The sequence below is a fragment of the Carcharodon carcharias genome, chromosome 12 (genome assembly GCF_017639515.1).
Source record: "Carcharodon carcharias isolate sCarCar2 chromosome 12, sCarCar2.pri, whole genome shotgun sequence".
NCBI lineage: Eukaryota > Metazoa > Chordata > Chondrichthyes > Lamniformes > Lamnidae > Carcharodon > Carcharodon carcharias.
The window spans coordinates 12,599,937-12,615,241 of record NC_054478.1 but is presented as its reverse complement, the minus strand read 5'-3'; the positions used below and the strand labels follow the sequence as shown (position 1 = coordinate 12,615,241).

The 15,305-nt window shown below is 49.3% G+C and overlaps 1 protein-coding gene across 1 annotated transcript in view; it reads right to left on the bottom strand.

Moving 5' to 3' along the window:
• LOC121285065 (striated muscle preferentially expressed protein kinase-like) overlaps positions 1-15,102 on the bottom strand; it is a 191,316-nt gene extending 176,214 nt beyond the window's left edge. The window contains exons 1-4 of the mRNA XM_041201190.1: positions 15,003-15,102; positions 14,297-14,401; positions 8,415-8,811; positions 4,140-5,656 (exon numbers count right to left, since the gene is read on the bottom strand). Of these exons, the coding sequence (XP_041057124.1) occupies positions 4,140-5,656; positions 8,415-8,811; positions 14,297-14,401; positions 15,003-15,102 (2,119 nt within the window). The remainder of the gene's footprint in view (positions 1-4,139; positions 5,657-8,414; positions 8,812-14,296; positions 14,402-15,002) is intronic.
• Positions 15,103-15,305: the final 203 nt, after the last annotated feature.

Genomic DNA, 15,305 nt, shown 5'->3' with positions numbered 1-15,305 from the left:
GGATGAGTGCAGCTTCAACAACACCCAAGAAGCTCGACGCCATCCAGGACAAAGCAGCCGCTTGATCTGCACCCCATCCATCACCTTCAATATTCACTCCCTCCAACACCAATGCACAGTAGCAGCAGTGTGTACCATCTACAAGGTGCACTGCAGAAATACACCTAGACTTCTTCAACAGCACCTTCCAAACTCACAACCACTACCATCTAGAAGGACATGGGCAGCAGATAAATAGGAACACCACCACCTGGAAGTTCCCCTCCAAGCCACACATCATCCTGACTTGGAAATATATCACTGCTCCTTCACTGTCGCTAGGTCAAAATCCTGGAACTCTCTCCCTAACAGCACTGTGGGTGTACCTACACCACATGGACTGCAACGGTTCAAGAAGGCAGCTCATCACTACCTTCTCAAGGGCAACTAGGGATGGGCAATAAATGCTGGTCCAGCGAGCAACACCCACATCCTGTGAACAAATGAAAGATCTTTTGCCTTTTTCAATTTTGCTCTTTTCTCTTTCTATTATGCTTCATATTGGCCTTGTTCTTGTTTCTGTTTGTTTCTCTAGTAGAATGAAATTTCTCCGGAATTCTAGTGATTATTTTTTTGAATATTTCCCACTGCTGCTCTATCTCTCTGTCAGTTGTTTCTTGGTTTATTTTTGTCTTATTTATGACTTTCTCAACCATTACCTTACACTATTGTGCTGTGATCACTATTGACTAGATGTTCCACTTTTGAGCTCGGTTCAGAACTTCCATCTCCTCAGCATCCCACTGAACAAGGAATTGGTCTTCAAACTTTACATGCCCTGTACTAAATAAGACTATGGCCCCAACCCTTTTCCTCTAGATAAATAAGATTTCAACCCCCTTGCAACTTCTTCATTGGGTGGATTTTCACCCCTTCTACTCACCCAGTGGCTGTCTCTTGCCCCTCACAAGCCAACCCAATTATTCTTCAATTCCCTTACTGAAGTGGGCATTCCCTGTTCCTTGGCCCATGTGGGACCCGGAGTGAGTTTGGAGTTTGATACACACAGTGAGATAAGTTGTACCAGCCTCCAGAAGGGCATGTTGGCATTAACTGTGGCTGGGGCCCAACCCATAGATATGCCCCAGACTGTATTAGCTCTTGCCCCTCGAATGAGAGGGGCTCACGCAGCTTTCTCCTGGGACAGGTGGGGATAAATGACAGAGTTCATAGAATCTTACAGCACAGAAAGGGGTCACCATCAGCAGATGGTGGCATAGTGGTAATGTCACTGGACTAGTAATCTAGAGGCCTGGGAAAATGGTCTCGGGATTTGGGTTCAAATCCCACTACAGCAGCTGGTGGAATTTAAGTTCAATCAATAAAATCTGGAATATAAAGTTAGCCTCAGTAATGGTGACCATGAAACTACCATTGATTGTTATAAAAACACATTTGATCCATGAGTTGGAAGGAAATCTTCCATTCTTACCTGGTCTGGCCTACATGTGACTCCAGACCCATGGCAATGTGGTTGACTCTTAACTGCCCCTCTAAAATAGCCTAGCAAACCTCTCAGTTCAAGGGCAATTAGGGATGGGTAACAAATGCTGGCCTTGCCAGTGACACCCACATCCCATCAAAGAATTAAAAATAAACACATTACAAGCTGTGCTTGAGGCTAGAGAAAGGAAAAGGAAAAGACAGAATATGTGGTAGCTTTAAAAAAGCTATTCAATTAGGCACACTTCCCCACCATTCACACAATCTGAAAATAACAAAAGGAACTGAGGGAAGAATAAATGTTGTGATCTGGAAGATGCTGCCTGAAAGGGCGGTGGAAACAGATTCAACAGTAACTTTTGGAAGGGAATTGGATAAATATTTGAAAAGGAAAATAATTTGCATGGCTATAGGGAAAGAGCAGAGGGAGTGGAGTTAATTGGAAACTCTTTCAAAGAGCCAATGCAGGCAGGATGGGCTGAATGGTCTCTTACCATGTTGTCTCATCTCTGATTCTGTGTGAATGCCATTAAATGAGGCTCCACTGGCAGAGGTCGAGAAGGATTTCTAGTCAATCTGAAGCAGTTCTCAATAAGACAAACTGGATACTGATAGAAACCTGGAGGGCATTGGACTAAGAGTCAGAATGTGTTAGAGTGACAATCAACTGATCAATATGGAGGTCAGTTCTGGAATGTGATGCCACTGGGTCTAAATGGATATATTTGCAATAGGAAATGTTCAGGGAAATGTATAACTTTGCCATTTGACCCAACCCACCCAACGCTGGCATTTACCCTCTACATGAACAGATATTCCCAATCACATTTCGCTGCCCTATTCCCATGCTCCTACATCCTCTTCTCCAGTCTAACCTTGAACGCTGTCACCGTTTGTGCCTCAAGCCCTAATCTAGGAAGTGAATCCCACAGCCTCACAACTCGCTGTGTGAAGACATTTCTCCTGCTCTCTGTCCTAAACTTCTTACAGTTAATCTCCTTTCTTCATAGGCTGCATTTGCTCGATTCCACGTTCCCACTTTTCCCAGTGACTTCCCTGTGCATATCCAAGTTTCCTAGTGATGATGCCATCCATATCCCAGCGATTACCCTGTCCATATCATCCCCACTGAACATCCTGTATTTTCTTTCACAATTTTCCAGTGAATATTTTTTTATTCTTTCATAGAATATGGGCTTTACTGGCCAGGCCAGCATTTATTGCCCATCCCTAACTGCCTCTTCAGAAGGTGATGGTGAGCTGCCATCTTGAACCGCTGCAGTCCATGTGGTGTAGGTACACCCACAGTGCTATTAGGGAGGGAGTTCCAGGATTTTGACCCAGAGACAGTGAAGGAACAGCGATATATTTCCAAGTCAGGGTGGTGAGTGTCTTGGAGGGGAATTCCAGGTGGAGGTGTTCCCATCTATCTGCTGCCCTTGTCCTTCTAGATGGTAGTGGATTTAGAAGGTACTGCCTAAGGAGCCTTGGGGGTGCATCTTGCAGATGGTACACACTGCTGCTACTGTGCATCGGTGGTGAAGGGAGTGAATGTTTGTGGATGTGGTGCCAATCAAATGGCTGCTTTGTTCTGGATGGTGTTGAGCTTCTTGAGTGTTGTGGGAGCTGCACTCATCCAGGCAAGTGGGGAGTATTCCATCACACTCCTGACTTGTGCCTTGTGAACAGGCTTTGGGGAGTCAGGGGGTGAGTTACTCCTTAGCCTCTGACCTGCCCTTGTAACCGCAGTATTTATATGGCTTGTCCAGTTTCCGGTCAATGGTAACCCCCAGGATGGTGATAATGGGGGATTCAGCGTTGGTAATGTCATTGAATGTCAAGAGGAGATGGTTAGATTCACTCTTGGAAATGGTCATTGCCTGGGACTTGTGTGATATGAATGTTACTTATTCTGAATATCCTGTGTATTTTCCACATAGACCAGTGAATCTCCTGTATATATCCCTCTGTATCCCAGTGAATCTCCTGTATATATCCCACTGTATCCCAGTGAATCTCCTGTATATATCCCACTGTATCCTAGTGAATCTCCTGTATATATCCCACTGTATCCCAGTGAATATCCTGTATCTACCCCACTGTATCCCAGTGAATCTCCTGTATATATCCCCTGTATCCCAATGAATCTCCTGTATCTACCCCACTGTATCCCAGTGAATCTCCTGTATATATCCCCTGTATCCCAGTGAATCTCCTGTATCTACCCCACTGTATCCCAGTGAATCTCCTGTATATATCCCCTGTATCCCAGTGAATCTCCTGTATCTACCCCACTGTATCCCAGTGAATCTCCTGTATCTACCCCACTGTATCCCAGTGAATCTCCTGTATATATCCCCTGTATCCCAGTGAATCTCCTGTATCTACCCCACTGTATCCCAGTGAATCTCCTGTATATATCCCCTGTATCCAAGTGAATCTCCTGTATCTACCCCACTGTATCCCAGTGAATCTCCTGTATATATCCCACTGCATCCCAGTGAATATCCTGTATCTACCCCACTGTATCCCAATGAGTACTGTGCTAGTACCCTATAGTGCGTGAGATCCCCAATACCACAACTGTTAGTCTGGACAGCAAGTTACAATGGTTAAATGCAGAAACCCTCCTTTTTACTCTTATCTGCTCTCCTTACCCAGCTCTGGTGAAGTGGGACGAGATTTCTTGGATTTCCCTCTGGGAGTTTTTCGGCCCAATTTCTCCCTAGCTAGGGCTTTGGTCTCCTCTTGCAGACCCACCGTTTCTGTATCTCCCTTTTCTCTGATGGTGATCTTTGGACCTGGATGGATTGGGGTCCCGGGACCTCTTGCGTCTGTCGTACATGCGGGGCTGAGGGGGTCGAGGCCCAACCTTGGGGCAGCATCTCCCAGATCCAGATCCAACCTGGGACTCGCCCCTTCCTTGTGCGAATCGATGGTTTCCCTGAAAAGCGGGGGTGAAGGTTTGACTCTCCGTCTGAAGTCTCCAGGAACATGGGGCTCGATTGGTCTAACCACAGAGAGTGGCGCTCGTGACTCTGCGCTTGAAGTGACCTTTTCTATTGTTTCCACCACGGGTCGGAGGGGGCTTGGAGGTGGAGCTTGGGGTTGTTGAGTTTGGGTTTGCAGGGCGATTGTCCCTCCCTGGCCTGGTTGTTGTTCAAAGTGATCGGGGGCTGCCTCTTGTGCTCTGGCCTTTTCTTTGCCGGCCGATTCGAGCTCCTCAAATTCACCAGTGAGGGTGGCTCGCCTCCTTTGCAAAGGTTTCCGTGGGACTGCCGATGGTGTGACCTCAGGATGAGCTCTTTTGGGGCTGCACGCTCCCGGCGGCCACTGCAACACCACCATGGGGAGAGGCTCGGCCCGCTGAGCGCTGGCAGCCTTCCTGATGGACAGCTCTCGGCTCACAGCCCGTTCCAGCACCGGGGACCTCAGCACCGGCTTGACCATCGAGCTCATGGCCGCCTTCTTGATCCGGCTGAGCTCCTCCGAGATCTTGAGCTCAACGTCGCGGGCCCGCGAGGCGTACTTCCCCCGCTCGTCAAAGGAGGCCGCCTTCTGCCTGAAGAAGAGGCGCTTCTGCTCCGCGTCGCCGCTGTCCGTCCGCAGCAGCCCACGCCCCTCGCTGTCCAGCAGGTCGGAGAAGGAAGGCCTGCCCCTGCCATCACGCGGGTCGGCGTTGTCGAAAGACCGTGACTTCCGGAAACCGGGCCACGGCTGCCCGTCCGCCAGTTCGAAACTCCTCCTCCTCTCCGGGAAAGTCTCGAAGTACCTCATCCGGTCGAAGGTCCTGGAGCCCGAGCGGGAATGGGTGGGTGAGGCATGGCATGAGCTGCTCCCCCGTGCCCGGTCCAACATCACCAGGTGGTCATCCGGGGCGGCTGCGACCTTTGGCTTCTTGGCCTTGTCCTCGAACTCTGCTGGGACGGTGTCCCTGTACTCCACGGGCGTGCTGAGCTTCCGTCGGGGGGTTAGCGGGGTTGTCTGCAGGGGCTGGACGGCTCGGGAGGCTTTGGGGCTTGCAGGCCGGATTTTGAGGGATGTTGGAGGGAGCCCAGCCGGTCTGGGGGCACCTTGCTGCGAGCCTTGGTTCTGGGCCATGGCTTCCCACCTGAGGGCAGGCTCGAGGGTATTGTCCGGCTGATCCCTAACCAATGTGTTCTCACAAAGGTCCCTGGAAGAAAAGGAAACAAGGGTCAAATTACATAAACATGCCCCTTGGAGCAAGGGGGTTTGGGGTATTCTTCACCAACATGCCACTCACTGATGAACTGCTCCTTCTTCCCACCTTCAATCTGTAGCAGGATCGAGCTGTGTGAAATCTAGGGCCCTGAAATTCTGGGTGTGGTGGAAAGAGATTCCAATGAGCTGACAGTGAAGGACACAAAGTTGGCTCATCGCCCATGGACCAGCTCATCATCATACTCAAAGCTGGCCCCTTATATCTAAAGACCCTTCAGATACTCCCACCAGAGATATCTGAAAGACCTCTCAGTAGTCTGCTGGAGGAACACTGGTCTTCAAATTGTCAAGAGTTTAGTTGGCCCAATACAGATCCAATTGATAGGATTATGAGGGTAGCTGGAGCTCCCACAGATTATGTGAGTCTGTTTCCTATTGATGCTCACTGGGCTTGATTTGTTAAGCCTGGGTGTGGTCTCAGAGAAAAGTAAACAAAGCTACGCAAGGAGCTGGAAGCCAGAGCTGTAGCATGGAGTAGACATTTTAAAGCACTGAGAAAAAAAAAAACCTGTTACAAAAATGGAAACTAGTGTTATTTCTATATAGATCCAAAATATAAAATATACAATATGTAGCCGTGGATATCATCAGTGGCACCTGAGTGAAGAATGACCTGTTTAAAACCTGTCACTTATACACACACAGGACACGGTGCAGCAGCAAGGTTAGTGAGGTCATGCAGGAGCTGGGTTTGGAAGGCCTTGGTGATGTCCAGAGGAGAGAGCAGAGAAACCAAAAGATGATAGAGAAACTCTGGGACAAAGGATCATTAACCACCAAAGCACTCAATTTCTTCACATCAATCAGATTTATATATGCTGTAGTCTGTGCTATAGTCTCGTACTCAATCCCCTTCCCCTCTCCCAGTATAGACCCTACTGGCTCGTAGGGTAGAATCATAGTATGATACAGCACAGGAGAAGGCCATTCAGCCTATCCTGCCAGTGCCGACTCTTTGAAAGAGTTATCTAATTAATTTCCATCTCCTGCTTTTTCCCCATAGCCTTGGAATCTTTCCCCCTCAAGTATTTATCCAATTCCCTTTTGAAAACTCCGACTGAATTTGTTTCCACTGTCCTTTCAGGCAGCGCGTTCCAAATCACAACAACTCGCTGCATGAAAAAAAAATGTTTTCTCCTATTGCCTCTGATTCTTTTAACAATTATCTTCAATCATATCCTATGATAACAATCATATCCTGCTATTGGAAACAGTTTCTTCTTATTTGCTTGACTGAAACCCTTTATAATTTTGAACGCCTCCATTAAATCTCTCCTTAACCTTCTCTGCTCCAAGGGGAACAATCCCAGCTTCCCCAGTCTCTCCACATTAACTGAAGTCCCTCGTCCCTGGTCCCATTCCAGTAAATCTCCTCTGCATCATCTCCAAGGTCTTGACATCTTCCCTAAAGGGCGGTGCCCAGAATTGGACACAATATTCCAGCTGAGTCCTAACCAGTGTTTTATAAAGGTTTAACATAACTTCCTCGCTTTTGGGCTCTCTGCTTCTATTACTAAAGCCAGGAATCCAACATATTTTTTTAAAAGCCTTCTCAACTTGTCCTGCCACCATCAACGATTTGTGTACAAACATCACCAGGTCCCTCTGTCCCAGAATCCCTTTGAAAATTGTACTGCTTAGTTGATACTCTTCCTACCAAAATATATCACTTCATATTTCTCTGCATTAAATTTCATCTGCCATGTGCCCACCTATTCCACTACTCTGTCGATGTCTTCCTGAGGTTTGTTTCTATCCTCAGTGTCTACCACGTCTCAAAGTTTTATATCATTTTCAAGCTGTGAAATTATGCTCTGTATACCAAATCCAGCTCATTAATCTATATATCTGCAGAAGTGATGGCCCTCTCACTGACCTCCGGGGAATACAATAGTAAACCTCCCTCTGGGGAACGCAATAGTAAATCTCCAGCCAGTCTAAAAAAACCCAGTTTCAGCACTACTCTTTGTTTCCCACTCCTTATCCAGTTTCATACTCCCACTGCCATTCTCTCTGTAATCCCATTTTTCTACCGAGGCTGATGTGATAATCTCATGCTCAGCTCTCTGTCCCTATAACAAAATTCCTTTGACAGCACCTTCCAAACACGTGACCACTACCATCTAGAAGGACAAGGGAAGCAGATGCAACACCACCTGGAAGTTCCCCATCCTGACTTGGAAATATATCACCGTTCCTTCACTGTCGCTGGGTCAAAATCCCGGAACTCCCTCCTTAACAGCACTGTGGGTGTACCCACACCACAGGGACTGCAGCGGCTCAAGGAGGTGGCTCACCCACCACCTTCTCAATGTTCAGTTAGGGATGGGCAATAAATGCTGGCCCAGCCAGCGAAGCCCCACATCCCGTGAAATAACTTAAAAAGCCAGGTTGTTATTGAAGGCGCCAGCGTGATCAAGAAATTGAGTTCTTTAAACAGTTAATGCTCTCAAAAGTTCAAAAAAAAACAATAAAAAAGGATAATGACAAAATAATGTCCCAAAGACGACAGTAATAGAGAGAGGGAATGTCTGCAAAATACAACGGGGCAGAGGGAGGGAGGGAGAGAGAATGGAAAACTGGATAAAAATGGAAATCACTCCCCCAAAATGAAAAGGTGATCTTCCTGATGAAGATGTTTGGAGGCTGAGCAGACAGGGAGTTGACTCCATGAGGAGCATTGTACTTACACGGGTATCGATAAGGCTTTCCCTCTATACAGGCTGAACATGCTCCCGTACGCATCACTAGCAACAGACAGGCTGTCTTCTGACCCCCAGCTACTATATGCCAGATTAGAACGAGAAGCTCGAATCAGCGGCTCCACCCCCAGGTGCCTGATCCGAGCACTGCTAGGCTGCAGCGCATCTGCTTGCCTGGCGACCTCCGACGGTGGGCTGTCCTGGGCACAGCAGATGCTGAGCACTTCCTGCTCTTCTCCTCTTCCTTCTCCCAGCACAGTCCGACTCTCCGCTGGGGATTGGCCTGCGCCCGGGTTTTCCGAGGGAGCAAGCTGGTCACGGGCCGTCCGCAGCGAGGAGGGTGTGCTCTCCGGGGTCGTGTCCGTGAAACTCTCAAATTCACCTTCTTAGGAAGGAGACAGGAGAAGGAAAAAATGAGTTAGTGACATTTTTTTCTGACTATGAACCTGGTGAAGGCTGGAGGTTTAAGGCTGTTCTAAAGAGAGGCATTTCTATAACACCCTTCACAAAGCTGGGACATCCCAAAGCGCTTTCCAGACAGTAACGCTTTTGGAATGTAGTTACTGTTGTATTGTAGTGAATGTGGCAGCCAATTTACACACAGCAAGCTCCCACAAACAGCGATGAGCTCCGAAGAAGAGTCATACGGTCTCGAAACGTTAACTCTGTTTCTCGCTCCGCAGATGCTGCCAGACCTGCTGAGTTTTTCCAACATTTTCTGTTTTAAAATCTGTTTTTTTGTGATGTTGACTGAGGGATAAATATTGGCCAGGACAGCAGGGCAAACTCTTTTGCTCTTCTTCAAAATAGAGCCATGGGATCTTTTACATCATCCTGAGACGGGCAGACAGGGTCTCAGTTTAATACTTCATCCTAAAAATGGCACCTCTGACAGTGAAGCACTCGCTCTGTACTACAGCAGGAGCCTCAGCCTGGATTATACTCTCGATTCTGAAGTGGGGCTTAAACCCATAACTGTCTGGCTCAGAGGCAGGATGTCTACCCATGGAGCCAAGCTGACAATTTAAGAGATGGAGGCAGGGAGATGCAGTTGATTTGTAACTGTGTGCTGAGGTGGTTTAGTGAGCCACTCAGTTGTATCAAATCACTGCAAAGCATTTCAGCAGTTCAAGAAAATGACTCACCACACCCACCCACCATCGACCACCACCATCAACATCACCCACCATCACCCCTAACCATCATCCATCACCCAATATCACCCCTAACCATCATCCATCACCCACTATCACCCACTACCAACACCACCACCATCAACATCACCCACCATCACCCCCACCCACCCACCATTACCCACTAGCACCACTCACTACCAACACCACCACCATCAACATCACCCACCATCACCCCTAACCATCATCCATCACCCACTACCACCCACTACCAACACCACAACCATCAACATCACCCACCATCACCCCCACCCACCCACCATTACCCACTACCACCACTCACTACTAACACCACCACCATCAACATCACCCACCATCACCCCCAACCATCATCCATCACCCACTACCACCCACTACCAGCACCACCACCATCAACATCACCCACCATCACCCCTAACCATCATCCATCACCCACTATCACCCACTACCAACACCACCACCATCAACATCACCCACCATCACCCCCACCCACCCACCATTACCCACTACCACCACTCACTACTAACACCACCACCATCAACATCACCCACCATCACCCCCAACCATCATCCATCACCCACTACCACCCACTACCAACACCACCACCATCAACATCACCCACCATCACCCCTAACCATCATCCATCACCCACGATCACCCACAACCAACACCACCACCATCAACATCACCCACCATCACCCCCACCCACCCACCATTACCCACTACCACCACTCACTACCAACACCACCACCATCAACATCACCCACCATCACCCCCAACCATCATCCATCACCCACCACCACCCACTACCAACACCACCACCATCAACATCACCCACCATCACCCTCACCCACCCACCATTACCCACTACCACCACTCACTACCACCACCACCACCATCAACTTCACCCACCAGCACCCCCACCCACCCACCACTACCCACTACCACCACCCACTACCACCACCACCACCACCAACATCACCCACCATCACCCCCAACCATCATCCATCACCCACTATCACCCACTACCAACACCACCACCATCAACATCACCCACCATCACTCCCAACCATCATCCATTACCCACTACCACCCACTACCAACACCGCCACCATAAACATCACCCACCATCACCCCCAACCATCATCTACCACCCACTACCACCACACACTACCACCACCACCACCATCAACATCACTCACCATCACCCCCAACCATCAACCACCACCCACTACCACCACCCACTACCATCACCGCCACCATCAACATCACCCACCATCACCCCCAACCATCATCCATCACCCACCACCACCCACTACCAACACCACCACCATCAACATCACCCACCATCACCCCCAACCATCATCTACCACCCACTACCACCCACTACCAACACCACCACCATCAACATCACCCACCATCACCCCTAACCATCATCCATCACCCACTATCACCCACTACCAACACCACCACCATCAACATCACCCACCATCACTCCCAACCATCATCCATTACCCACTACCACCCACTACCAACACCGCCACCATAAACATCACCCACCATCACCCCCAACCATCATCTACCACCCACTACCACCACACACTACCACCACCACCACCATCAACATCACTCACCATCACCCCCAACCATCAACCACCACCCACTACCACCACCCACTACCATCACCGCCACCATCAACATCACCCACCATCACCCCCAACCATCATCCATCACCCACCACCACCCACTACCAACACCACCACCATCAACATCACCCACCATCACCCCCAACCATCATCTACCACCCACTACCACCCACTACCAACACCACCACCATCAACATCACCCACCATCACCCCTAACCATCATCCATCACCCACTACCACTCACTACCACCACCACCACCATCAACATCACTCACCGTCACCCCCAACCATCAACCACCACCCACTACCACCACCCACTACCAACACCGCCACCATCAACATCACCCACCATCACCCCAACCATCATCCATCACCCACCACCACCTACTACCAACACCACCACCATCAACATCACCCACCATCACCTCCAACCATCATCTACCACCCACTACCACCCACTACCAACACCACCACCATCAACATCACCCACCATCACCCCTAACCATCATCCATCACCCACTACCACTCACTACCACCACCACCACCATCAACATCACTCACCGTCACCCCCAACCATCAACCACCACCCACTACCACCACCCACTACCAACACCGCCACCATCAACATCACCCACCATCACCCCAACCATCATCCATCACCCACTACCACCCACTATCAACACCACCACCATCAACATCACCCACCAGCACCCCCACCCACCCACCATTACCCACTACCACCACTCACTACCAACACCGCCACCATAAACATCACCCACCATCACACCCAACCGTCATCTACCACCCACTACCACCACTCACTACCACCACCGCCACCATCAACATCACCCACCATCACCCCAACCATCATCCATCACCCACTACCACCCACTATCAACACCGCCACCATCAACATCACCCACCATCACCCCCAGCCATCATCCATCACCCACTATCACCCACTACCAACACCACCACCATCAACATCACCCACCATCACCCCCAACCATCATCCATCACCCATTACCACCCACTACCACCCACGACCACCTACTACCACCATCCACTACCACCACCCACTACCACCACCACCACCATCAACATCACCCACCATCACCCCCAACCATCATCCATCACCCACTACCACCCACTACCACCCACCACCACCCACTACCACCATCCACTACCACCACCGCCACCATCAACATCACCCACCATCACCCCCAACCATCATCCATCACCCACTATCACCCACTACCAACACCACCACCATCAACATCACCCACCATCACTCCCAACCATCATCCATCACCCACTACCACCCACTACCAACACCGCCACCATCAACATCACCCACCATCACCCCCAACCATCATCTACCACCCACTACCACCACTCACTACCACCACCACCACCATCAACATCACTCACCATCACCCCCAACCATCAACCACCACCCACTACCACCACCCACTACCATCACTGCCACCATCAACATCACCCACCATCACCCCCAACCATCATCCATCACCCACTACCACCCACTACCAACACCACCACCATAAATATCACCCACCAGCACCCCCACCCACCCACCACTACCCACTACCACCACTCACTACCACCACCACCACCATCAACATCACCCACCATCACCCCCAACCATCATCCATCACCCACTACCACCCACTACCAACACCACCACCATCAACATCACCCACCATCACCCCCAACCATCATCTACCACCCACTACCACCCACTACCAACACCACCACCATCAACATCACCCACCATCACCCCTAACCATCATCCATCACCCACCACCACTCACTACCAACACCACCACCATAAACATCAACCACCATCACCCCCACCCATCACCCACCACCCAGCATCCTCTCGGAAATGAGGGATGGGCAAGACCTTCCATTCTTGCCAGCAATGCCCACACACCAAGATTTCAAATTTTAAAACAATAACTCTAGCTGTCATTATGGGCCAAGGAGTCAAATCAAGAGAATGCCTCACAAGGACTGTGGAAACATTGAGGTCACACTACAGAGACATTGGTTAGGATTATAGTCTTAGGGGAAGGAATGGGCCATTTAGGTGACACTGAGCCATAAAATCAGATATTTGGACAGGTGACCAAAAGCTTGGTCAAAGAGATAAGGTTTAAGAAGCATATTAAAGGAGGAGAGAGAGAGGTGGAAATGTTTAGGGAGGGAATTCCAGAGCTTAGGGCCCAGTCAGCTGAAGGCATGGATGCCGGTGATGGGGTGATTAAAGTCAGGGCTGTGTAAGTGGAGGAGATAGTAGCATAGTGGTAATGTCCCTGGACTCATAACCCAGAGTGCATGGGTTCAAATCCCATCATAGCAGCTAGTGGCATTTAAGCTCAATTAATTAATGTGGAATTGAAAGTTAGCTTCAGTAATGGTGACCATAACACCCATCACTGATTGTCATAAAAACCCATCTGGTTCACTAGTGTCCTTTAGGGAAGGAAATCTGTTGGTCTGACCTACATGTGAGTCTAGACCCACAGCAACGTAGCTGCCTTCAGAAATGGCCAAGTAAGTAACTCAGTTCCAGGGCAATTAGGGGTGGGCAACGAATCCTGGCCTTGCCAATGGTGTCCACATCCCATGAAAGAATAAAATTTTTAAAAGAGGCTAGAATTGGGGGAATCACCGAGATCTCAGAGGATTGTGTGCGTGGAGGAGATTACAGAGATAGGGAGCATTGTGGTCATGGAGGGATTCGAAAACAAGGATGAGAATCTTTAAATTGAGGCATTGCCGAACCAGGAGCCAATATCGGTCAGCCAGCACAGGGGTGATGGGTGAATGGGATTTGGCGTGAGTTAGGATGTGGGCAGCAGAGATTTACAGGATGGCCAGCACCAGACTGAATTGTTTTACCTGTAACTACACTCAGAGGTGGACAGCTCTGGAGAGCTCAGGCCTGATCTAAGCTCCCTTCGGAGTTGTGCACACTTGTTCTACAGGACCTCTTGGTGCCAATCTGGATAACAATCACTGCACCTACCTGCAGGCACTCTAGGGACAGCCCCTTGCTGAGGGTCCAGAAATCCCACTGAGGGTACCGTCTTCTGTGTTTCGAACGTCTCCTCTTCACCACAATCCTCGGAGTCTGGATTGAAATAAGAATCCCCAGCATTAGAGCAAAACAATTGATGAATGTACAGAACATGAGGTTACAGGCAAGTTGTTGGACTCCCCTTTGGGGTCAGGCAATGGGGGCGTTGGGAAACAGAACAGAAGCAGGCCATTCAGCCTAACAGGTCTTTACCAGATGAGCCTCCTCCTATCCTACTTCATCTCACCCTGTCAACATAACCTGCCATTCCTTTCCCCCTCATGTTTATCCCGCTTCCCCTTAATTGCATCCATGTACCTGCCTCAACTACTGCCTGTGGGAGTGAGTTCCACATTCTCACCACTCCCTCGGTAAAGAAGTTTCTCCTGAATTACCTATTGGATTTATGAATGACTATTTTACACTTTATAGTGATGACTCCTGGTGGTTCCCCTAAAAAGGGGAAGATATCAGATTGGGCTGATAGGCTGCTTCGAAACTGGAACAATGATGGAACTGTCTCCCTCCTCCATATACATCCATGGTTACAGTGTCCTACTCGCTGCCAAGTGGCTAATGAGAAATTCAAGTTCCTTTATAATAGCAAATGCCCAGAAGGAAAAAAAAAACAGTAAAAACTGGGAAATAAGAATACTGGTCCCGAACTGGTCTTGTACATTTTGAAATAGAACACCAGTAAAGCTGGGAAATAAAGGCACTGGTCTGAACTGGTCTTTCCTTCTGAGTGGCCCCATATCGTTGTTTCATTTTTCTTATCATTTCATCTCTATCTCCTTTTCTCCCTTCACACTCTGCCCTTCTCTCTCTCTTTCTTTCTCTCTTTGGCCTCTCTATCTCTTGTTATTCAAGTTACTTAATTCAGAGTCACACCATCTGATTATCCCTGTCCCTGCCCACAGCCCCCATGCTGCCTCTTCCGCCTTGGAGCTCTCTCTCC